The 26,053-nt window shown below is 36.4% G+C and overlaps 1 protein-coding gene across 1 annotated transcript in view; it reads left to right on the top strand.

Moving 5' to 3' along the window:
- The window catches only part of ptprt (protein tyrosine phosphatase receptor type T), a 555,356-nt gene that overhangs the window by 443,497 nt on the left and 85,806 nt on the right, over window positions 1-26,053 (top strand). The window contains exons 21-23 of the mRNA XM_059329753.1: window positions 8,059-8,151; window positions 10,588-10,697; window positions 19,034-19,121. Of these exons, the coding sequence (XP_059185736.1) occupies window positions 8,059-8,151; window positions 10,588-10,697; window positions 19,034-19,121 (291 nt within the window). The remainder of the gene's footprint in view (window positions 1-8,058; window positions 8,152-10,587; window positions 10,698-19,033; window positions 19,122-26,053) is intronic.

The following is a 26,053-nucleotide window of genomic DNA, read 5'->3' as shown; positions in this document are numbered from 1 at the left end:
AGTCAGAAAGAAAAACTTCTTGTGCCTAAAGCTGTTTAAACCAGCACAACGCATGCTGAATACCATATGGTATTTCCAGATCATCATCACCCAGAAAAACAGCAGTAAAAGTAATCCGTGCAAGAAGCTCATTACCCACTTTTATATCTGTTGTTAGGCATAGATGAGTTTAGTGGCCATAATTATGATTGGAAGCAAAGGAAGAAGTCAGGTGATGTAATATAAAGAGCAACAAAGTCCGCGTAGGGGGGGAATCAACTGCTTTTCATGTCCAAAGTAAACTAAAACTCAACATTGACTTATTTTAACTTGTGAACAAAAATACATTCGTACATTTGTATTTGTATTTGTATTCATTTATTTGCACCATAAGAAAAGACAATGAAACAAGAATATTAAGTGTGGGAGAGGTTAAAAAAACCTATATGGGTTTATAAAAAGCACCAAAAAAAGACGTAGAATTACCAAAAAGATACAGAATTACCGAAAAAGACATAAAATTACCAAAATAGACACTAAATTATTTTAAAAAGACACAAAATGTCCCAAAAAAGACACAAAATGACCAAAATAATACACTCAATTACCCAAAAGACAGAAGATTACTAAAATAGACACAAAATTACCAAAAAAACCCACAAAATTATTACAATAAGACACAAAATTACCAAAAAAAGACACAAAAATTACCAAAAAAGACACAAAATTACCCAAAAAAAAGACACAAAAAGTGCCATTCATATAAAACCCACATTAAACTTTCATTTCAAGGTGAGGGCCACAAAATATAGCCACGAGGGCCGCAATTGACCCACGGGCCGCCAGTTTGAGACCCATAGTGTAAATGTCCAGAGACATGGCTGGAACAACAGACCGTTTTTTAATTAGATGGACATTTGTTGGAGTTATGGGACTGATGTATGTGTAATTCCTTAATTTGCTCAGATAATAAGGCTGTTAGACAGATGTATGGTACTTACTTTTGGCAAATACGGTTATTAAAAAGTGTCAGAGTCGTTGTTATCAAGCACAGGGGATTTTTTTCTTGATTAAAACTAGAAACACCGTATTTGATTGTTCCTGCTCTTATCTTAGTATGTAGATGATAATGGCTATATCATAACAGCGTGTAGTGTTTAACATAATTTCAATTTCAGTTTCAATTATTCTGGATCTAATTACTGTGTGTGCTGCTGGTGCATACTGTAATGAATAAGAACAGGGTATATGGAAATGAAGTCTTCCTAAAGGACAGACATTCAGTTGCTACTGTAATGAAGTCATTTCTTTGGTATGATTGAGTTCAACAGTAATTGCCACTTGGGGAGGATCAAGGATGTCAGCAAATTATATTGAATTACACAATGACTAAAGAAAATAGTCACTTACGCTTGGCTGGCAGTTGTCCATTTACATCAAATAAAATTATATCTTCAATCTTGAATTGTTCTGGCCAACAGCTGTTTTTTATTTTTGGACAATTTTCCACTTCCATTGCATTCATACAGAAATTATGATACTACAAATTTCAACTAAATAAATCAGAATTTCACTGCCTGTTCACAGAGTCCAAATCTATCTATCTATCTATCTATCTATCTATCTATCTATCTATCTATCTATCTATCTATCTATCTATCTCTCTATCTCTCTATCTCTCTATCTCTCTATCTATCTATCTATCTATCTATCTATCTATCTATCTATCTCTCTTACTAGAATAAAATAGAATGCCTTTATTGTCACTATACACATATACAATGAGATTTGAGAGCTGACTCCAAAAAGCAGTGCGACAATAAATAAAAAAAAATATATAAAATATAAAAATATACAATATAAACATAAACATACATAGGCAAGTAAATGTAAAGAAAAATATATAGGATATAATGTAAAACATAGGGAAGAAAGCTGATATGATGCTATGCAGTGTTCATAAATATATTGCACGTTGAAGGACAATTTATTGCACAAATTATTGCACATTGCTGCACATCTATCTATCTGTCCATCCATCCATCCATCCATCCATATATCTATCAAATGCAGTGATCAACTGACAGACTTGCCCACATATTCGCTGACTAATTAATTCGCCAACAATCTAACAAGTACTTTCTACTGATGATATAACTAACTAATTAACTCTATGGAGTCTTGGACTCTTTTGTCCATTTTGTAATCATTTTCATGTCTTTTCATGTCTTTTTTGTGTCTTTTTTTGTCATTTTGTGTCTTTTTTTAGTTTTTTGTGTCTTTTTTGTCATTTTGTGTCTTTATTGTGTCTTTTAGTTATTTTGTGTCTTTTTTGTCATTTTGTGTCTTTATTGTGTCTTTTTTTGTCTTTTTGTGTCTTTTTTGGTCATTTTGTGTCTGTTGTTGTGTCTTTTTTTTTTGTTATGTTTTGTCATTTTTTGTCGTTTTGTGCCTTTTTTTAGTTATTTTGTGTCTTTTCTGGTCATAATGTGTCTGTTGTTGTGTCTTTTTTTAGTTATTTTTTGTTATTTTGTGTCTTTTTTTTGTTATTTTTAGTTATTTTTTGTGTCTTTTTTGTTATTTTGTGTCTTTTTTGTAATTTTGTGTCTTTTCTGTGTCTTTTTTTGTTATTGTGTGTCTTTTTTGTCATTTTGTGTCTTTTTGTGTCTATCTATCTATCTATCCATCCATCCATCTGAACTTGTACATGTTTTTGTGAAGGACTTGTCTGATAGACTAGAGACACTCAGGTAGACAGACAGGTGTGCTGCTAGTGTGGAAGGTGCCAAGAGTTAACACAGTGACACTCTGAGTCCAAGTCATCCAGAACTGAATCTTAATAAAGTCACAGGGTGGGAGGAGGGAACTTTATATAGCACACTGCCAAGCATGAAGGACTGCATTAACATACACACTCACTGACAACGTAAACGGCCTTCACACACACACACACACACACACACACACACACACACACACACACAAAACCCCAACACACACCTCTCTCTCTCTCAATCAATGCATCTCTCATGTCAGAAACACACCATCCGCACACAGTAAACGCTCCCCATATGTCACACACACACACACACACACACACACACACACACACCCTTGTGACTGTGGGGTCAATAAATCTTCCCATTAGCATTGAGATGTCTTCATCATAGTCAGTGTAGTGGAGCTGCCTCTATGACTCCATTTCATGCCTGGCTTAATGCATATCTGACCTTGGTGTCTTTACACACACACACACACACACACACACACACACACACACACACACACTTGGCATGCATACACTTGTATTAGTGCAGGAGCGCACATACCTGGACTTAAACATTCAAACACACGCCAAACACACAGACCTGTGACCTTGGAGGCAACTGCCAGGAGTTTTCAGGGTCTCTGAGACAAAGGAAGTGTGTGTGTGTGTGTGTGTGTGTGTGTGTGTGTGAGTGTGTGTGTGTGCATGCATATGTAACACCTGTTGTCTAAGGTTTGAGGTTTGAGGGGGGCTGTTTATTGTATTCTTTGCACGATTCTGAGGAAGGGAATATATACAACAAATCCATTAATGAGCTACAAGAACAGGGGAAGCAAACAAAAGAGGGGAAATTATAATGCAAATATACATTTATTTTGTTTTCCAAGCAACATTTGGTCCTGGCAATTGTTTCCCTAACCCTGTGGTGAGTGGATATTTGCTGAAGAGATGTCTGCCTTCTTGCGATGATTAAGGAACTAGATAAGCGTGTTGGAAGCAGTTTGATGAACTGTTCACAACTAATTCTGTGGATTATTTTGAGTAAATTCATGTCATGTTAAAATCCATCCACATACTGTGCAAGTATACGTCACAAGACTTTGAACAGATTTGGAAAAGGCTCCTGGAAAACTATCGTCTTCACTTTTTAGTCTGGGACTGGGAAAATCTTTTGGTGTAAGCCCAGCATGAGTAGGCTACATAGTGTGTAGAGTACTGCATCAACAGAAGTATCCAAATTGAGACACGGTATCTATTTCCACTGACTTCTGTGCAGTGGATGGGTGTCACCCTGCACTGCAAAAAAGCCAACTTGGAAATATAAATTATTGACATTTAGGGCAATAATGTAAGTTAGCACAACAAAGGAAGCCAGTTGTCTGCTCAAAAACAAGTTGGTGAGTTGTTGTTACTTATATCTTTAAGTTGGGGTTCACAACAAGGGACAATAGTTCTGATAACTCTTATTTCTTTGTTGGGAAATTCGGGAAAGCGGTGAAATTCATTAGCGAAAGCTAGCGGCTAACTGATGCTAGCGGCTAACTGAAGCTAGCGGCTAACTGATGCTAGCGGCTAACTGACACTAGCGGCTAACTGATGCTAGCGGCTAACTGATGCTAGCGCCGCTGCTTGTTACAGCTACAAGAGTAGCCATTAGCGTATTAATGCTAACTCAAAATTGTGGTTGCAACATTAGCTGACATTTCATAGCGGCGTTACAATCGTGCCACATCAGCACATTGCAGAAGTTAGCAGAAGTAAGGATTAAAAGTTATTACAATGTAAAATTATAAATTAGTACAATTTACAGTTGAGTTGACAAAAATCTGAATTCAGAGTTGAGCAAACTCAAAAGCAAAACTTAAAATATTTAGTTTAATTGTCCAACTTAAAATGTTATCGAAGTTTGTTGCCTTGAAATTTTGAATTCACCCAACTTTTCTTTTTTTGCAGTGTGTCTGGATTGAATCCAGGCAGCACTTTTGTTTCTTCTGTAATGTCTTTGACAAGGCAAAGCAGTGGCAGAGAGTCGGGTTGATTCAGGAGTACAAAGGGGGACACAGAAAGGAAGGATGAGAAGAGTTTATACAGATTTATGGATACGATGCAGCGCTGGAGTCAATTCTCAAAGGAACTATTTGGAGACTCAGTGTGAAGGGGAAGTGTGAAGTACAAGCCGGTTCTGTTTCAGTGAGCAGACAGTTAGTGTTTGTCCTGACCTCCTCTTTTCTCCTCAACTCTTTACTCCTGTCTTTTCCTCCCTCTCATCTGTCTCCTGTCCCAGCTATTTTTCTCTCATCTCTGGAATATTTTCTGTTCGTCCCCTTTCTCTTTTTCCTTGTCAGTGCATCTGTTTCTCCTCCTTTTATCTAACCTCTACACTGCAAAAACTGAAATCTAAGTAAGATTAAATATCTTAGATCAAGAGAATATCTGCTTATTTTTTGTCTGATAAGATAGTTTTTCTTCGTCAGCATCTTTTATGTTCGACTCTTTCACTTGTTTTAAGTGTTTTGGTCCTTAATTATCCCAATAATAATAATATTACAGCTTGTTACTGAGATTTTATGACCTATACTGAGTAAATACATGCTAGAAACTAGAATATCAAAAGTTACAAAGCTGTTTCATCAACACTTACAAGACTTACAAGACACAAAAAGACAAAAAAAAGACACAATTACCAAAATAAAGACACAAAATAGCTAAAAGGGACACAACAACAGACACAAATGACCAAAACAGACACAAAAGAACCCAAAAATGACACAAAATGACCAAAAAAAGACACAAAATGACCAAAAAAGACACAAAAATGTCCGACTGTTTCACTTGTTTAAAGTGTTTTGGTCCTTAATTATCTCAATAATAATAATAATATTACAGCATGTTACTGAGATTTTATGACCTAAACTTAGTATATACATGCTGGAAACTATAATATCAACAGTTACAAAGCTGTTTCATCAACACTTACAAGACGTACAAGACACAAAAAGACACAAAATGACTAAAAAAAAGACACAATTAGTCTTGTAAGTGTTGATGATTTTAAGCAAAATACACCTAATTTTTGTACTTTTTTCCCTTGTTTTTGTGAGGTGGCTTTTTGCAGTTTAGTTCCTCCTTCTCCTCCATTTCTTCTTTTCTACCTCCCATTTATTCTTCTCGCTCTCTTCCCTCATCTCCCCTTTTTATCCACTTCCTCTTCTCATTGTGTGTGTGTGTGTGTTATATCTATATAGCAATTCCTTCTCTCACACAAAAGAGCTTGTCAGCTATTTTATATTACTCAGTGTAAAGCCATGAGATCTACACGGCTGTTTCTTCAGGGCTTTTTCCTTTCTCTTATCCACACACACACACACACACACACACACACACACACATTCAACCACACACACACCCAAGTTGTTGCTGCAGAGTGACCCATGTGGCCGGCTCATTCTTCATTCGTTTAGGGAAGCCAGTGTTTAGATTGGCTTATGGAGAAGCCACTTTAGGCCACTAATGAATCCACAGCCGTCATTAACATGCAAATAGCTCCATTAAGAAAACATAGAGTCATGCAGTTTTATATTACAACCTCTTTTCCTTCTGAGACACACACACACACACTCTCTCACTTCACTGAGTCTACTGGCCTGGCTGCCTGTCAGAAGCCATATTGCCACAGTACTGAACAAAATGGCATTTAATTCATTAAAACCACAAAGAGAAGATTAAAAAATGTTAGTATTTGGGATTTCACAACTGTGTTATAATACAAAATGTAAAATAGGCTTATTCCAGCGATTGAAAACTAACTTATTTCCCTTTTTCTCCTTGTTCATGCTCATACTTTATACTGTAAAACAATGTTTGTAGATTTTAGGGTGAAAAACTGCTAAACCATGACAGTAAAAGACCGTAAAATGATAAATGGGTTAATTCAGTTTCAGGAAAAATGAAACACCGTAAATGTATATATCAGCCAAAACACTATTTTTAAAGTTTTATTTTTTTAAAATACATCACTCCACTGTAAAATACACTGCCAATATACTGTAATATATATATATATATATATATATATATATATATATATATATAAAATAAAAATAAAAATTTTTTTTAAATTACAGTGATGACTTATACTTATGACTTATATATATATATATGTGTGTGTGTGTATATCATCATCACTGTAATTTTTGCATTTATTTTTTCTCACTGCTAAATGAACTAAACACCATATCTCTAACAAAAATATAGTGTGATATTTAATGGATACAAATTTAATTTTTGCGGCATTTATATTAGTATATATATATACATAAGTATTTTCTTGTCAGTTATATGGTAGAACAGCGTTTCTTTTGATGATCAAAAAAACACAGAAGAAGACACAAATTTTTTTAAAAAAGACACAAAATGACCAAAAAAAGACACAAAATGACCAAAAAAAGACACAAAATGACTAAAAAAGACACAAAACAAAATAGCCCCAGACTCCATAGAGTTAAATGCACTAAACATCATATCTGTAACAGAAATATACTGTAATATTTAACGGTAAAATCTTTAATTCATGCAGCATTTATAAAGAATTTTACTTGTCAATTATATGGTAGAACAGCATTTCTTTTGATTGCTATACTTTTACGGTAAAATATGGAATAAAATGGCAATCTTAAACGTGAAATCAACAGTGCTAATATAATTTTACCGTAATATTAGAAAAAGTTGCACCCTATTTATTACGGTAAAGTTCTGGCAACCACAGCTGCCATTTTTTTATTTTTACAGTGGATATTCTTTTTGTTTTACTTTAGCTTTTTCCTCCCACATTTCCTCTTTAAATCAGCCTGTACCTGTTTTTATGAGCACATTTTGAATTCGCCCGGAAATCTAATTTAGTTTTCTTCTTTAGTTTTCTTGCAGCATGTTTATTGCTGTCATCTCAGCTCTTGACATGTCCCCTGAACCCTTCATCTATCTATCTATCTATCCCTCCATCTGTCCTGATTAATAGCACACACACACACACACACACACACACACACACACACTCATCCAATCAATCTGTCCATCCCTTAATTGAAGGAGAGATATTCCAATTAACTGTCCCCATGCAGTGCTCCACCAATCAGGGCTCAGGGTGTTAAGTGACTCGTTAAACTCACCGCTTTTTTTTCTTTCAGCGACCACAGAGTGTGTCCATACAGTGCAGTGTGTGTGTGTGTGTGTGTGTGCGCGTGTGTAGAGGGAAGGTGTGTTGTCATGGTAACATATCCCCCCTTCTCCCTCTCTCTCTCTCTTTCTGTGAACAGACAGTAGCCAGCCGTCTCTCGCCCAGCCCTCTCTGACCCTGCAGAGTTTTCCCTACGGAGGCTGTGAGTCTGTGGAGCTCTCCTACCAGAGTGGTACGTGCACACAACTTCTCTAACACTTTTTTTTTTTTTTTTAACTTTGTTGGTAGTCGAGGCAGTCAGCCAGCCAGTCGGTCAGTCAGGTACATAGACTGTATATAAATAATGGACGTAGTCACCGTGACGTCACCCATTGGTTTGTGGACTGCCCGATGGAAGCCTCGAGTTCAGCGTTACACTCGTCGCCATCTTGTGTCGCCATCATGTTTCCGATACGCGGAGCAGACCATAATTGGACTGTGGAGGAGCGCGAGGGATCTGACGACACTGACTACAGCCTCTCTACACCGGCAACCTGACTGAGAGAAGCCGCTGCTAATTCATGTTAGCATTAACTGAAGCATTAACTGGGATGTTAGTTTTGGCTAGCAAAAAAACAAAAACAAAATGTATCTTTCTTACCTCAGAAAACTGAGCAGCGACTCCTTGGAGTGTCTGTTAGTCCAACCAAACGCTGAACAAGACGTTTTTACTGAACAAAACGTTCAAATAAACTGTCATTAAGTGAAAATACAGTGAAAGGGTCAAAGTTATGAGACCAAATCTGTAAACGTCCTCTTTTCTATCTATATAACGTTATATATAACTTTATTGACACGTTGCCGTGGATACGCATTGCTCTGCTTCTCTCCTGATGACGGCTCGCCTTGTTAGTGACCTGTCAATCAAAGGTAGCCCCGCCCCAAATCATACGACTCTTTATCTTCTATTTTCTTCTAAATGGGGCCATTATTTACACTATTAACATCAAATTGTCTTGAAGAAGATTTTTTTACTAGTGATTGAGACCATAATGTTGTCCCTGAAAAATTTTCTGAGGTAATAAATCAAGTGAGAAGTTTTCAAATTTAGCACTGAAATGAATGGGCAGATTTCTTTTGCAGCCAAACTTAGCACCCCCTACTGAAATTTTCAGTGAATTGCAGGCTTTATGCACTTCCTGGTTGGCCTCCATGCTCAGGCACGGAGATTGCCGCCTGGTCAGGTAACGGTTGTTAGTCATTTCTCCAGTCATTTAGCTAACTTAACCCTCTGGAGTCCACGAAAGGACTCCAGGATATATATATTAACAATATATGATATAATATGAGTAATTTATACATATATTGTACCGGCATTTGTTGACTTTTTTGTCAGTTAACTAGTGTTTTGTCAAGTTAGCCAGCAAGCTAGCTAGGTCAGTTAACTCCTAGTTATTTACCTTAGCTAGCATAGTTAGTCAGTTATTTAGTTAATAGTAAGTAGGTAGTAGTGTTAGAGCGTAAAGCTTTTACAGCTTCTACCTCTCACCCGGGTTCTTTTTCCTAAACTTGGTTTACAAAACACTCAGGACAAATGAATAAAGTCAACCATTTATTGAAAGAATCATAGCCAAATGCAATGCTCAGCGCTGGACTCTGCCAAGTGACCCCAATGGCATCACCGGACAAAGTGCTTACAAGCAACTCTGATTTTACATATAGCTTCTTGGATTTTGGCGAAATCCCGTACAATGGGTGGGCTCTTTAACGCAATTGGTCAATTTGGAAATGATATGCACTGGTTACCACCCATTAACCAAGCATCTGGGGATTGAACATCTCACTGATCAAACTTTATGTGTGTGTGTTGTTGTCTGCTGAAGCTCCACATCCTATCCTCTGCTCCCCCATGCATACCTTTCCTGAACTCTGAACTCTCCTAACCGTAAATGACCAGTCCTGTCAGTGTATGGCCCAGTTCAGGTCATAATTTTAAGTCTCAGGCAATGCTGAGTGTCCCAACTCCCACAGTAGGGCTACTAGGTAGATAAGCTAGTTGGCAAATTAATGAATTGGCTAATACAAGTACTAATACTAAGTCTGCTAGTAAGCTAGCTTACTTTTTTTAGTCAAGTTAGCTAGCGAGAGTTTGACGCTAGCATCAGTTAGCCGCTAGCATCAGTTAGCCGCTAGCTTTCGCTAATGACAGAATTTCACTGCTTTCCCGCCATTCACAACAAAGAAATAAGAGTTATCAGAACTATTGTCCCTTGTTGTGAACCCCAACTTAAAGATATAAGTAACAACAACTCACCAACTTGTTTTTGAGCAGACAACTGGCTTCCTTTGTCGTGCTAACTTACATTATTGCTCTAAATGTCAATAATTTATATTTCCAAGTTTGTACCAACTTAAATCACTGTTTAAGGACAAAAAATACAAGTTGGCTTTTTTGCAGTGTATCTGTTTTGTTTTGTCGGCTGGTTTAATGATAAAAGTAACAAGTCACAAGAAGAAGACTGATTAGAACGGTAATTGAGTATGATCATTTTGAAGATACTTCCTTCCATCCGTCCATTTACCCACCCACTCTCCCTCCCACATACATCCTGCATCTTTCCCTTGTTTTTATGTTCTTTTTCTTCTTTCAGACTCTCAGTTTCTCTGTACACTGTTTCTGTTCCTGCAGGTCAGTTCCAGGCAGGCCAGTTCCAGCCGGCTATTCGAGTTGCAGATCTGCTGCAACACATCACCCAGATGAAATGTGGACAGGGCTATGGATTCAAGGAGGAATACGAGGTGAATACACACACACACACACACACACACACACACACATAAACATGCAGAGGCTTATAATGACAAGAACAGTAAAATAGGCCTCAATTGTCAGATCCACAACAGTCCAAGCAGCTATTAGTAGGAAAGTCAAAGGTGTGCAGCTACAGCACCCAGATTATAGACATAATAAAATGTTAGTGTGACCCCTGGATGTATAAATATAACTGCTGGTAAAATAGTGAGTCAGACAGAGAAGCATTTTCTTTCATTATAACCATATGGGTGTTGCGAAGCCTGAAGCTAGCCAGTGTTTGAGGTGCTGCTCGCTTGGCCTCCATGACCCTGAGCTGAATACAGCAAGAACACTACAAACTTTAAAAAAAACAATCTAAAGTAGATTTGACTGGAAACTCATTTTAATTGCACCAACACGTTATTCTCAAGATCCTTACTCTACAACAGGAGTCTCAAACTCAAATTACCTGGGGGCTGCTGGAGGCAGTATCAAAATGACCAAAGAAAGACACAAAATTACTAAAAAAAGACACAAAATGACAGAAAAAAACCCTAAATTATGAAAAAAAGACACAAAATGACCAAAAAAATCACAAAATTACTAAAAAAAGAAACAAAATGACCAAAAAAAGACATAAAATGACCAAAAAAGACACAAAATTACCAAAAAAGACACAAAATTACCAAAAAAAGACCCATTACCAAAAAAGACACAAAATTACAAAAAAGACACAAAATGACAAAATGATGAAAAATAATTCACAGAATTACCAAAAAAGACACAAAATTACTTTAAAAAAAGACACAAAATTACCAAAAAAAGACACAAAACTACGAAAAAAAAGTAATTAAAGGGACCTTCCACACACAACATGGTGAAGTGCCATTCATATAAAACTCACATTAAACTTTCATATCAAAGTGGGGGCCACAAAATATCATCACGAGGGCCGCAATCTGGCCCGCGGACCATGAGTTTGAGACCCATGGTCTACAATAAAAAAAGATAATTAGAGTCAACAGAGTAAATTTCAAACCGGCTGAACTGCAAAGAGATAAAATGCTTTTTTGCATTGAGTCAGTGCTTATATTTTTCTGTAGAATAATGTTTGGGCCACATATGATCCATTCTCAGTGAACAATTCAATAAATTATTAAACATAAAGTAAATTAATGATGTTTGCATTCATTAGATATCTTTTTGCAAACAGAAAATATCCATATTCCTCTTTCCCTGTTGTTGCTTCCCAGTTATGTGTGTATGTGTGTGAATTGTGTAAGAGAGACTGTGGGACTGGATTTGGTTTTATTAGGAGGACTGTTATCAATTATTAACTCTTTTTCTCATCAATATTGATGATCAGAATAACAAACAGATCTTTCTGTTCTCCCCAGTTTCTCTTCTTACTTTCTTGTTTGTTTCTTGGTTTATTTATTCATTTTATTTTTAAATCTTCCTTCTACGGATTCTGTCTACTTCACGTTTTACTCCAATTTCATTGTTTACTCTCTCCTTCTTTTCCTGTTTCTGTAATCTTTTGCTGATTCCATCTGCCTTTTTCAGTCTTCTTCATTCCTGTCTCTACCACCTGCTCTCCTTGCTTTTTTTTTTTTTTAACTTTGTCTTCCCATCTCTGCCTGAGTTGACTGTTTGTTTAGAGCAGTAGTTCTCATCTTTAACATGCATGTTGTCCGTGACCCCCGCTCACTGAACACAATCTCCGCGCACAGTTCAGATCAGACAAACAAAGTATAAAAATGACCAAAAAAAAAACCTAAATTACTTTAAAAAGACAGAAAATGAGACACAGAATTACCAAAAAAGTCACAAAATTACTAAAAAAAAGACAGAAAATGACAAAAAAAGAAATAAAATGACAAAAAAAGACACAAAATGACCAAAAAATACACAAAATGACAAAAAAAGACACAAAATGACCAAAAAAGACACAAAATGACCAAAAAAAAGAATGACAAAAAAAGTCACAAATTGACCACAAAATAACCAAAAAAGACACAAAATTACCAAAAAAAGACACAAATTGACCAGAAAAGACACAAAATGACCAGAAATAAGACATTAAATGCCCAAAAAGACGAAAATACATGAACACTTTAACACAGTGGAGACAGAGCTGACTTCCAAAGTGATTTGGCGACCCCCAGAAATCATCTCTTGAGAATAGCTGGTTTAGAGCACAGTTTATCATAAACAGAAATTTTTATAATCATTCTCTGTCATGGGCGCTCTACCATGGGATCATTTTCCTTCCAAATCCCCATTCTCTGCCTGTCATTTATCCCCCCAACAAAGCCTTCTTCTTCTTCCCTCCTGTCTTCACTTTATTCTGCCTTCATTTGCTTTGTCTCTGCTGCAAAAATGAATCTTTGAAAAGACACAAAGAAGAGTCCTTCTCCCTCCCACTCTCTAAAGAATGAATATTTTCTATTACCAACTCTGCATGCATGTTGAAAATTGTCCCTCCGTGATGCCGTACGTTATATTTTCATTTGCTTCCTGTCATTTTGGTTTATACCCACTGATACGTTTCAGGGGAGAGCAAATGTGATTTATTCTCTCGGCTGTGTGTGTATGTGTGAGAGAGAAATAGACAGAGAAAGAGCTTTATTAGCTGTGCTGGTAGCCGCCACCTGACGCTAACAGCCAATGGAAAGACTGGAGAGTAAACATCAACACAAACACACATTATACAAACAATACATGTATTTCTATGCTCTATATTTTCTGCACAATTAATGGAATTTTAATCATGATCGCGATTTTGACCAATAAAAGACACAAAATGACCAAAAAAAACACACAAAATGGCCCAAAATGAAACAAAATGATCAAAAATAACCAAAAAAGACACAAAATGACCAAAAAGACACAAAATGACCAAAAAAAGACACACAATTACTAAAAAAATACACAAAATCACCACAAAAAGACACAAATTGAACAAAAAAGACCCAAAATTACCACAAAAAGACACAAATTGACCTAAAAAGACACAAAATTACCTCAAAAAGAAACAAAATGTCCAAAAAAGGAAACAAAATGATCAAATATGACCAAAAAAAGGGCACAAAATTACAAAAAAAAGACACAAAAGACACAAAATGACCGCCACGATTAAATTAACCTGATCGTCGGCTATATTTCCGTTTTAGATTTTTCCGTTCCTGCATATCTAGCAATGTAGCATCTGATGCTGATTGGATAGAACGCTAAGCAGGATGTGACGTAGTACTCTGTTGCTATATTTAGTGACTTTTCAGACCCCCTTAGCGACTATTTTTCGAAAAATCGACTGGCAACAAATCCAGCAACTTTTTCAGGTGTTATTGGAGACTCGTTCTCACTGTGTGTGTGTGTGTGTGTGTGTGTGTGTGTGTGTGTGTGTATGTACACCCCATATGGCGTCTTCCTGTCCCTGTGTGTGTGTGATGTGACCTCCAGTGTTGAAGCCCATTAACCCCACTAACACCGACAGCAGCCACACTGTCAACCAGTCACTCCCCACTGGGATTACATATTTTGCATTAAAATTAATATTCTTCATTATCTAACGACTGGCCATTCAGTTAGGTCAACTAATGGGGCCCACTATATTCTAAGCTTTAATGAAAACTAAAACTGAGCCATATATTAAAACTTAAGAAAATGGCACATTTATTTGTTCTTTCTTTACAATGTATCCTGTTATAAAAATGTTTATTCAGGACTGTGTACAATGGTTTTAAAAACCTTAATGACAAAATTGGCTGGTTGTCTGTGCATTAGATTATTCAATTTAGTCATTGTTTGTGAGAGTTTAGATAATAAAACTATTATATTTATTAAGTAAAGCACAGTTAGGTTAGAGCAGGAAAATGACCAAAAAAGACACAAAATTACTAAAGAAAGACACAGAATGAGAGAAAAAAATGAAATTACTTAAAAAAGACACAAAATGACCAAAAAAAAGACACAAAATTACTAAAAAAAGAGACAAAATTACTTAAAAAAGACAAAATTACTAAAAAGGACACAAAAAATCCAAAAAAGACGCTAAATTATTTTTAAAAAGACACAAAATTACCAACAGCAGCACAGTTAGGTTAGAGGAGGGGTCTCAAACTCAGATTACCTGGGGGCCGCTGGAGGAAGTATCAAAATGACCAAAAAAAGACACAAAATGACAGAAAAAAACTAAATTACTTTAAAAAGACACAAAATTACCCCAAAAAGATGCAAAAAATAACCAAAAAAAGACACAAAATGAGTTGAGTTTAATATACAAAATTCTACTACTACTACTACTACTACTACTGCTGCTGCTGCTAATACTAATAGTATTAATAATAACAGTAATAACAATAATAATATAGAAAATAGTTTGTAGTAAGATTACTAACTGCAATTGGATTTCCTGCTGTGAACAAACTTGAAACTTCAACATGATTCACTATGATTGTGAATTTGAAAATACGATTATTTTAGCCATGATTGCAGGAAGGAAAACTTAAGTACCCCTTTGCTGGTAAAACAGAGGTGTGTGTGTGTGTGTGTGTGTGTGTGTGTGTGTCCAACCACCCCGCTCTGTGTTTTTATCCAGAACACTAGTTTGATCAAGACTGTCTTGTTTTTTTAAGAATCACAAAGGGCAGCCAACCCACACCTTATGTAAATGTGCACACACACACACACACGCACACACACACACACACATACACACACTACAACACACACATCAATGCGTAACCCTCCTACAGAAACCTCCTACCTAAAATGTCTAAAAACAATTTCAGCCTTGTTTTTTGTAAATGAATGTATGCATCACATATACAGTAGATTCAAACACACACACACACACACGCAGAAACAAAGGCCCATATGCCTCTTTAAAAGAATCAATTTTCTGCTTGATAGAGCGATAAGTTTTGGTGTCTGTTTTTTTCTGTCACAGTGTATTTATATAGTATAGTTTGTGTGTGTGTGTGTGTGTGTGTGTGTGTATGTAGGTCACACCGCTGTCTGAAAGTGAAAGCTGTTGTCTGGTCTTCTTAAGCCCTTAATGGACTCAAAAAGGCCTGTTAACTGTCTCTATAGGGAGAATGATGTGTGTGTGTGTGTGTGTGTGTGTGTGTGTGTGTGTGTGTGTGTGTGACCTCTTACAGTGTCTTTTATTGGTTGTTCTAAAATAGTCCAGTGTCCATATGGCAACCTTTGAGAGTTGGGGTTTGGTTGCTTAGCAAAAGCCAGAAAGTGATCTTAGACTTCCTCATTAATGAATTTGTAGTAATTCCCTTCCTCAGAATCGTGCAAAGAATAAAATAAACAGCCCCCCTCGAATTTAAAATCTTAGAAAACAGGTGTTACATATGCATGCACACACACACACACACACACACACACACACACACACACACATACTCTTGTTTTGTCCTCAAGGCAAAGACGTATTGAGTTTATTGTTATAAAAGAAACAAAGGAACCAGAAATATTCACATTGAAGAAGCTGAAATCAGATAATTTGGACTTATTGTCTTTATAAAGCTGCTCAAAACAATTATTCGATTATCAAAATAGTTGACAATTAATTTAATAATCAATTATTGTTCGATTAATCGAATAATTGTTGCAGCTCTACACACACACACACACGTTTGTATTTTGTACACATGTGGGACATGCACATATAATGTCTGATGCCAAATAATTGTGCGTCCTCATGCACAAAATTACTAAAAAAAGACACAAAATGACCCGAAAAAGAGACAAAATGACCAAAAAAATACTTAAAATTATTACAAAAAGGAAAAAAGTCACAAAATTACCAAAAAAGACACAAAATTATTAAAAAAAGGCACAAAATGAAACTTGCAAAATATTCAAATTACACTCACAATCACCTATATATTAAAGTGTGTAAAAGCAAAATACTGCAAATGTGTGTGTGTTCATCAAACATAAATGACATGCACACATATTAACACACGCATTTTGTCCTTGCTATGTTTGTAAAGCTTGTCCCAGCGGCCAGCATCACAGCAGGAAGAAAGGCCAATCTGTCTTCTCTCCTCCAACAAACACTGACACAATATTCTCTTTAGGACCAAACAATCACAACAAGTTTTTTCTTCTTCTTTTCTCTGCTCCCGTACTGTTTACCTGCACTTTTTCCATTTCCAGGAATGCATTTTGTTCTATCAACTGTCGAGTTGCTCCTGGCTGCTGGTTGCTTTTTTTTAATTCAGTGTAGGAGTTCAAGCGCGTTACCTCTGCCAATAAAGTTGGAAAGGGGGGTTATGATTTGATGAGTTGGCTGAAATACGGTGGACAGTTAGCTGTCCAAAGGATAAACTGACCTGATTAGGATTGATACATCCGGGATATCTGCCATTAGAGCATTAGAGCAGGGGTCTCAAACTCAAATTACCTAGGGGCCGCTGGAGGCAGTATAAAAATCACCAAAAAAGATGCAAAATTACTAAAAAAAGACACAAAATGACCCAAAAAAGACACAAATTGACCAATAAAGACACGAAATGACCAAAAAAAGACACAAATTGACCAAAAAAGACACAAAATGACCAAAAAAACCCACAAAATGACAAAAAAGACACAAAATGACCAAAGAAAGACACAAAAAGACACAAAATGACAAAAAACACAACATGACCACGAAATTACATAAAATTAAGCAAAAAAGGACTCAAATTGACCACAAAATGACAAAAAATGACCACAAAAAAATGACAAAAAAAACCCCCAAAATGACCAAAAAAAGACACAAAATGGGCCAAAAAAGAAACAAAAGGACCAAAAAAAGACACAAAATGACAAAAAAAAGACAGAAAATGACAAACAAAAGACACAAAATGACCAAAAAAAGACATTAAATGACCAAAAAGACTAAAACACATTAACACATGAACACTTTAACACAGTGGAGACAGAGCTGACTTCCTAAATGATTTGGCGACCCCCAGAAATCATCTCGGGACCCCAATTGGGGTCGGGACCCCAAGGTTGAGAATAGCTGCTTTAGAGAACCTCCCACCCTGAACCTATGGAAAAATATAATAAATGACATATACAGTATGGAAAGTATAACTTTCACTTTGAGATTACAGAAGGAAAAGGGGAAAGATTACTGAGTGTGACGGCTGAAATTGTTGAAATTGTGAACAAAAGTGAATCAACCTATGGCGAACACTGATGTGTATTATTCAATGTGACAGAATGTTTGTATATGCCCTCATGTTTGTGTTATGAAAAGAAAAGAAAAATTATAAATAACGAATAATTGTTTGCTTAAAAACTAGCACAAAATGCACAAGATAATCATCTAAACTCACAAAAAAATAACAGAAGAAGTTATTAATACCGGGGTGGCCTTCATCTTTGATTTTTATTTGAATATGTTAGTTTTGAAAGTTGACTCACGTGTGACCTGCCTACAAGCTCTGCCATCTTCTGAAGAAAAGTCAGATTTCTGTTATGTTTCAGCCTCATAACACCCTCACTGCCCCAAGTGGCAAAGAGTCAGTCAGTTGATTGTGTTGTCATTAATATTCATGTTACTATTTTAACTTCTGCCTGCCCATGTGTCAGTGTACAAGCTCTGGGCAGTAGGCCATATGTGCATGCATATTTCTGTGTTGTTCATACGTCATTATGAAACTGTTTTTTTTTTTTTTTGTGTGTGTGTGTGACCCAAAAAAGACACAAAATGACCAAAAAAATACATAAAATTAAGCAAAAAAGGACTCAAATTGACCACAAAATGACAGAAAATGACCACAAAAAGACACAAATTGACCAAAAAAGACACAAAATCACAAAAAAGACACAAAATGATGAAAAAAAAACAAAATGACAAAAAAAAGACACAAAATGGCCCAAAAAAGAAGCAAAAGGACCAAAAAAGACACAAAATTACTAAAAAAAAGACACAAAATGATGAAAAAAACACAAAATGACCAAAAAAAAGACACAAAATGTCCCAAAAAAGAAACAAAATGACTAAAAAAAGACACAAAATGACAAAAAAAAAGGAAACAAAATGACCAAAAGGAAACAAATTCACCAGAAAAGACACAAAATGACCAAAAAATACACAAAATGACCAAAAAAAGACACAAAATGACCAAAAAATTCACAAATTCACCAAAAAAAGACACAAAATGACCAAAGAAAAAGACACAAAATCAAGCTACAAGCTCTGGGCATCAGGCCATATGTGCATGCATATTTCTGTGTTGTTCATACGTCATTATGAAACTGTTTTTTTTTTTGTGTGTGTGTGTGTGTGTTGTGTGTGTGTGTGTGTGTGTGTGTGTGTGTTCAGGCCCTGGCAGAGGGACAGACGGCGCCCTGGGAAACGGCCAAGAAGGACGAGAACCGCAACAAGAATCGCTATGGCAACATCATCGCTTGTGAGTACTGCAGTGACATAGATGGAGCTGTGACGGAGAACTTTCTGCTGGTTGTTACTGTGATGCTGGTTTGTTGTTGTAGCTCAGGTTGAAGTTCAGCAGAGCTGCTGAGGTCTGGTGTGGCTCCGGCTGGTCTGGGTCGGTTTTTACTATGTTTTGTATTCAGTAATTTATTCAATTTTTATCTATTATCCATGTTGACCAGGTTTGGTTTGGTCTGGTGTGGCTTGATGGATTTGGTGTGAGCTGAAATGTTTGATTGGTCGTTACTTATAGTTAGTTAGTTACTTACTTACTTACTAACATACTTACTTACTTACTTACTTACTTATTTACTTACTTACTTACTTATTTACTCACTTACTTACTTACTTACTTACTTACTTTACTTACTTACTTTCTTAATTACTTACTTACATACTTACTTCACTTAATTACTTACTTCTTACTTACTTGTATACTTACTTACTTTACCTAGTAAAGTTTTACTTACTTATTTACTTACTTACTTACTTACTTTACTTACTTACTTTCTTAATTACTTACTTACATACTTACTTTACTTAATTACTTACTTCTTACTTACTTGTATACTTACTTACTTAACCTACTTACTTACTTATTTACTTACTTACTTACTTACTTACTCACTTAATTACTTACTTACTTACTCACTTACTTACTTACTTACTTACTTACTTACTTACTTACTTCATTTCCTACTTACTTACTTACTTACTTACTTACTTACTTACTTACTTACTTACTTACTTACTCACTTACTTACTTACTTACTTACTTACTTACTTACTTACTTACTTCATTTCCTACTTACTTACTTACTTACTTACTTACTTACTTACTTATTTACTAAAAGAGGGTTCCATCCAGTTCTATCATTTTATACTAAATCTATTTGAGCTTGTCTCCAGTTTTACTTGGTATATCATCATCAAACTGAAACTGGCCTCATGGAGTTTACAGCCAGAACTTTAGAGGTAAATTTACAGTAGGGCTCCACGCTGCTTTGTTTTCTAGTCTGGATGGAGGCAACAAGTCTGGATTATTTGGGGCTTTTGGAGACTCCAGGGGGTTAAAGTAATGCTGAGGTACCAGGTGTAATAGGTAAAGAGACCGTCCTTCAACTGGAGGACAAAGGTCCCAAACCTCAGTGGTCCCAACCATCTGCCCTGCTGCAGGATCCTACAACAAGTCACTGAGTGAGCTTCGGGAGAATCTGACTGTTGGACTGAACCTCCTGCTGAGGGCCAGATGCCAGTGAACGTGGTGGTAGTAGATGAATCATTTCCACGACCTCTGACTGTGGAACTTATTCAGCCAAAGCTTAACAATGTGTTTAATAGAAAATAACATATGAATACATATATCTAATGAGATACTTTTTTTCCCAAAATTTAATATCAAAGTCCATTCACACTCGAAACTTCTGTAAGTCTGATACCGGAAACTACTGTGGCAGAAATAACTCAGTTTGCAGAGGGATTTTATTCCAATCCTGCCTGATGATCAAAGCCTGCAGCTTCTATTTTATTCAGTGAGACTTTTTCTCAAAATGAAGCTTCATTTTGGAGCAAAGACAGGCTGCTGTAATGATGTGCAGAGTGAGGCACACGCTGCATGTAGCATGACTGTGTGTGTGCACGTGTGTGTGTGTGTGTGTGTGTGTGTGTGTGTGTGTGTGTGTGTGTGTGTGTGTGTTCTTGTGCTTCCTACAAAAGTTCCTACAAAAACCAAGACAAAATTTAAACTAAAACTAATGAAAAATCCAAAATAATTATCACCTTGCAAGGGAATTCACTGTTACAATGAGGGTCCTCACAAAGATAGAAGTACAATAATGTGTGTGTGTTTGTGTGTGTTTGTTCTTGTACTTTGTACATAGTGAGGACCAGAACACGTTTTTAACCAACAGAGTGAGGACATTTTTTGCAAAGTGAGTACATTTCGGCCGGTCCTCACTTCTTTAAAGGCTTTTTTGAGACTTCAGACTTTGTTTTAAGGGTTAAATGTTACATGATAATGATAATTAACTGAAACTGTATTGTGTGGTTACAAAACTAACTAAAATTATAGTGAAAATGTCCTTCGTTTCGTCTTTTTCAACATTTTTCATACATAATGAAGATGGATAAGACAAAGGAAATAAAGGCAAAATTTACTGTGACCTCTTTTAATCTCCCACCCAACAAATACCCCATTACAAAAAACTACAACTAATAAAAACTAAACTAAAACTAAAGCATTTAAAAAAATAAATACTAAACTAAAACTAGCAAACTCACTCTAAAAACTCATTAAAACTAACTGGATTTGAAAACAAAAATTCACAACGAAATTAAAAGTAAAACTAATGAAAAATCCAAAACTATTATAACCTTGCAAGAGAATTCACTGTTCCAATGAGGGTCCTCACAAAGATAGAAGTACAAAAGAGTGTGTGTGTGCTTGCATTTGACCATTAGAGTGTGAATTAGCATTTGAATGTGACACTGCGCAATATGTCAAGTGTTTGCAATGATTTTGTGTGCACTAATAGTGTGTGTGTGTGTGTGTGTGTGTCTGCATGCTTGTTATCTTGTACAAGTGAACCTCTGGCCTCTATTAGGATGGAACAATAGACACAGAATGCTTGGTTGAAGTTTTATTCAATGAGTGTGTTCGTGTGTGTGTATTTGCACATATGCCATTAGACCCACATGCACATGCATGACCAGTATAATCCAGAAAATTGTGCCTGTGTGCTTAGATTTTACCAGTCAGGAGTGTGTGTGTGTGTGTGTGTGTGTGTGTGTGTGTGTGTGCGTGCATGCACAGATCCGTGCGTGCACACATCTCATTACGAGGGTTTAGATGTCAAGGCGAAGACACTGCACTAACCTGAAGGCTTTAAAATGAAACATTGCGCTGAAATGAAATAGCCTGTCAAGGACTTGATAGCCAACAGGAATTATGATAAATTTGCTATTAGTACAAATCCTTTAATTACAAGGGCCTGGTAATGGAAACTGTCCATCTTGCTTGCTGTGATTGTACAAAGGCTCATTTTCTTGAGAAAATGTTTTAAAAGGCCCCCGGGGAAACGACTTTGTGCGTTGTCTTTATTAGAACAAGGAAATTGTGGTGAGACAGGCAGGCAGAGCGACTGGCTGTAGCTAAAACTTTAAATACGGGTAAAAGAAGGGTCTTCTGTCTTTGTTCTTCAGTCACGTTGAACTTTAATTCCCCTTTTCAAACACTGGATTTGCCTTTTCTTTTGTAGCTTGAGAGCAACACTCTCAGAACAAACTGCCTCACAATACACACTGTAAACTGTAGACCATGTTCCCTTATTCACTATCTCTTTATTAATGATTGCTGAAATTGTTTGAAAATGGACGGTTTAAATAGCTTAAAAAATATATTTATATAGCACTTTTAAATAGCTCTTTTTGGAGTTAGAGTACAGTTTTTCCTCTTTATTCATTAATTATGAGTGCTGGTGCTAAAATTTCACACCTGCTCTCATGTTTCACTGAGTGAGAGGCTTACAACCGGAAATAATGACCATGGAAAAAATGATTTACAGAGACACAGGTGAAGTGAAGATATTGTCTGTACCTGTTACAAAAAGACATTAACTTACTGATGGATTTTTTTTTTTGGGGGGGGGGGGTTTGTATCGATTAAAACAGATGATATGGAACGAGCACTGCATCAGAGAAATAACCTGTTGAATGCTACGTTACTAAACAATAAAATAATTGATATAAATCATACATCAGGATAATCTGAACCTAAGCCTTTTCAGTCATGGTGCTTTTTTACTAGAACACCTTTACTGTGTGTGATGCTGCCTCCCCAGCAGACTGCAGCATAAAACAACACACTACCACCACAGACTGATAAAACATCTGCAGCATCTTACTACACATGTCCAGAGATCTGTGCTTCAAGAAGAAAGAGAGGCAGCTCTGCCCCTTTTTGTAGAGAGCGTCTGTGTTTAGGGACCAGTCCAACTTATTATCCAGGTATACACCTAGATACTTAGAACTTGGCACCACCTCCAGACACTAAATGACCAAAAAATGACACAAAATGACCAAAAAAGACACGAAATGACCAAAAAAGACACTAAATGACCAAAAATGACACTAAATGACCAAAAAAGACACTAAACAACCAAAATAAAAGACACAAAATTAGCAAAAATGACACAAAATGACCAAAAAAAGACACTAAATGACCAAAAAAGACACTTATCGGCCAAAAAACGACACTAAATGACCAAAAATTACACAAAATGACCAAAAAAGACACTAAATGACCAAAAATGACACAAAATGACAAAAAAAAAAAGACACTGTATTAGCAAAAATGACACAAAACGACCAAAATAAAAGACACTTGTAGAGAGATGATACACGCCACAATAGCAGTGTCGTCCAAGTATTTCTGGATGTGGCAGGACTCAGAGTTGTATTTGAAGTCCGCTGTGTACAGTGTGAACAGGAGTGGAGCCAGAACAGTGCCTTGTGGAGCCCCTGTGCTGCTCAATAATGTCCCAGAAACACAGTTCCCTAACCTGACATACTGATGGCTGACCAATCAGTCAATTTGTTGTCTTCTGAACATCCAACACAGTCCTCCAGTTTGAAAATCAGAGGGAAATGGCAACCCCATAAGCATTAAAAAGGGTTCATGTTTAGCTCTAACAGAAAAACGAGCTACAAATGACATCCATGTTTACTGGTTTAAGTCTGATTTAGATGCCTGCAGAGTGATTTTGGTCTCATTCAGTGACAGCACCTCTAACCCAAGCAAATACTCATTGAGCCTCAGCAGATCACGACGAAGGGAGCTAAATTTGTGGGCCTGGCTTTGCGAGATTTAAACCTACACCCCGAGATCTGACCCTAAAGATCCCCTCAGAGGCAGCCATGATAGTTTTAATATCCTTGTGAGGACATTTGACTTTCTGTGACTTCTCTGTTATACTTGTCTTTCTCTTTTGTCCCTATTCTTTCTCCCTTCTGCACACACAGCAACACATACTTTACACTACCTCCTCTCTCTCTCTCTCTCTCTCTCTCTCTCGCTCTCTCTCTCTCTCTCTCTCTCTCTCTCTCTCTCTCGTTCAGTTTGGGAAGGGCTGATTTGAGTTGAAGTGTTAACACACTCTTCCTCCGGCCATCTGCCAAACACAAACGGTTGATGCCATGTTTGAAATCCCTTCAGCACACTGAATAAATGTTAATCTACCAGCCTCCTGTCCCTCCTTCTCTCACTTTCTCTCTCTCTCCTTATCTTGTTTGCTTCCCTAACTGCAATTAAAACCCTTCCCCCCCGCCCATTTTATTTATCTTTTCCCATCTTGCTTGTTCATCTCTTCTGTCATCTGCAATCAAATTTTTTCTTCCACCAATCATTCATTTCTCCCCATTTCTCCTGCTCCATCTGCTCCTGTTCACCACACATTTCTGCCGTTGCCCCATCTCTTTTCAACTGTCTCCTCATTACCTTCAATTTTTAATCACTATTTTCCCCTTTCCTTTAACCCTCTGGAGTGTCCAACAGCTCCAAATAATCCAGACTTGTTACCTCCATCCAGACTAGAAAACAAAGCAGCGTGGAGCCCTACTGTAAATTTACCTCTAAAGTTCTGGCTGTAAACTCCATGAGGCCAGTTTCAGTTTGATGATGATATACCAAGTAAAACTGGAGACAAGCTCAAATAGATTTAGTATAAAATGATAGAACCCTCTTATATGGTAGATTTGACACCTTTGTTCACATTTGCAACATTTTAAATTCTTTATTGAGTATGATAGTGTTTTGATAGTAAAAAAAAAAGATTAAAAATCACATTTTATGTTGGACTAAAGGACTAAAAAAGACACAAAATGACCAAAAAGACACAAAATGACCATAAAAAGACACAAAATGACTAAAAAAATACACAAAAAGAAACAAAATGACTTAAAAAGACACTAAATTACTTTAAAAAGACACAACATGACTAAAAAAAGACACAAAATTACTAAAAAAAGACACAAAAAGAAACAAAATGAGTTAAAAAGACACCAAATTACTAAAAAAAGACACAAAAAGAAACAAAAGGACTTAAAAAGACACTAAATGACTTAAAAAAGACACAGAAAGACACAAAATGACAAAAAAAGATAAAAAAAATGACCGAAAAGACACAAAATTACTAAAAAAAGACACAAAATGACAAAAAAAGACATGAAAAGGATTCAAAAGTTTACAAAATAGCTCAAGACTCCATAGAGTTAAATCCCTCTCTTCTCTTACAGTACCTACCTTTTTTTTTTTACCTTTCCTATGCCTCCCTTCATGCGTCTTCAAAGGTTTTTCCACCTTTCTTTCTTTCTTTTCCCTCGTCTCCATTCATCCAGCCTGATTAAGTCTGACAGTATATGGGTTGAGGCAAAGCGCAGTAGTGTTTCCTCATTACAGGCATCTGTCTGCTTCTATTTCCTCCTCCCTCTCCTCCTTCTCCTCCTCTTCACTTCTTTTTTTTTCTTCTCCTTCTCAGCCCTCAGCTCATAGAACAACCTTCCCATATGGTCATTTATAATTCAACAGAAGCATGCCTTCAAAATAAACAGATTTATTGGCGAGCATTTACATATGTGCAAAGAGGGGGTATGTGTGTGTGTGTGTGTGCGTGTGCGTGTGTGTGTGTGTGTGTGTGTGCGTGTGTGTGTGTGTGTGTTCACACGGAGAATTAAGGTGAGGAAGAGGTTGTGTTTTGAAGTGCGTATGGTCATGTGCTTGTTTTTATATGTGTGAACTCTTACACAGTTTATTTATGTATGTTGATTCTTGTCAGTTAGTATTTATAAGGATGTAAACAATCTCAAAACTTTGATGTGATACACCACAGTTGCATCACAATTTGATACAGTTTT

This window comes from Centropristis striata, chromosome 3 (genome assembly GCF_030273125.1).
Source record: "Centropristis striata isolate RG_2023a ecotype Rhode Island chromosome 3, C.striata_1.0, whole genome shotgun sequence".
NCBI classification, from domain to species: Eukaryota; Metazoa; Chordata; class Actinopteri; order Perciformes; family Serranidae; genus Centropristis; species Centropristis striata.
Note: the sequence above shows the minus strand (reverse complement) of the source record. Positions and strands in the feature narration are given on the sequence as shown.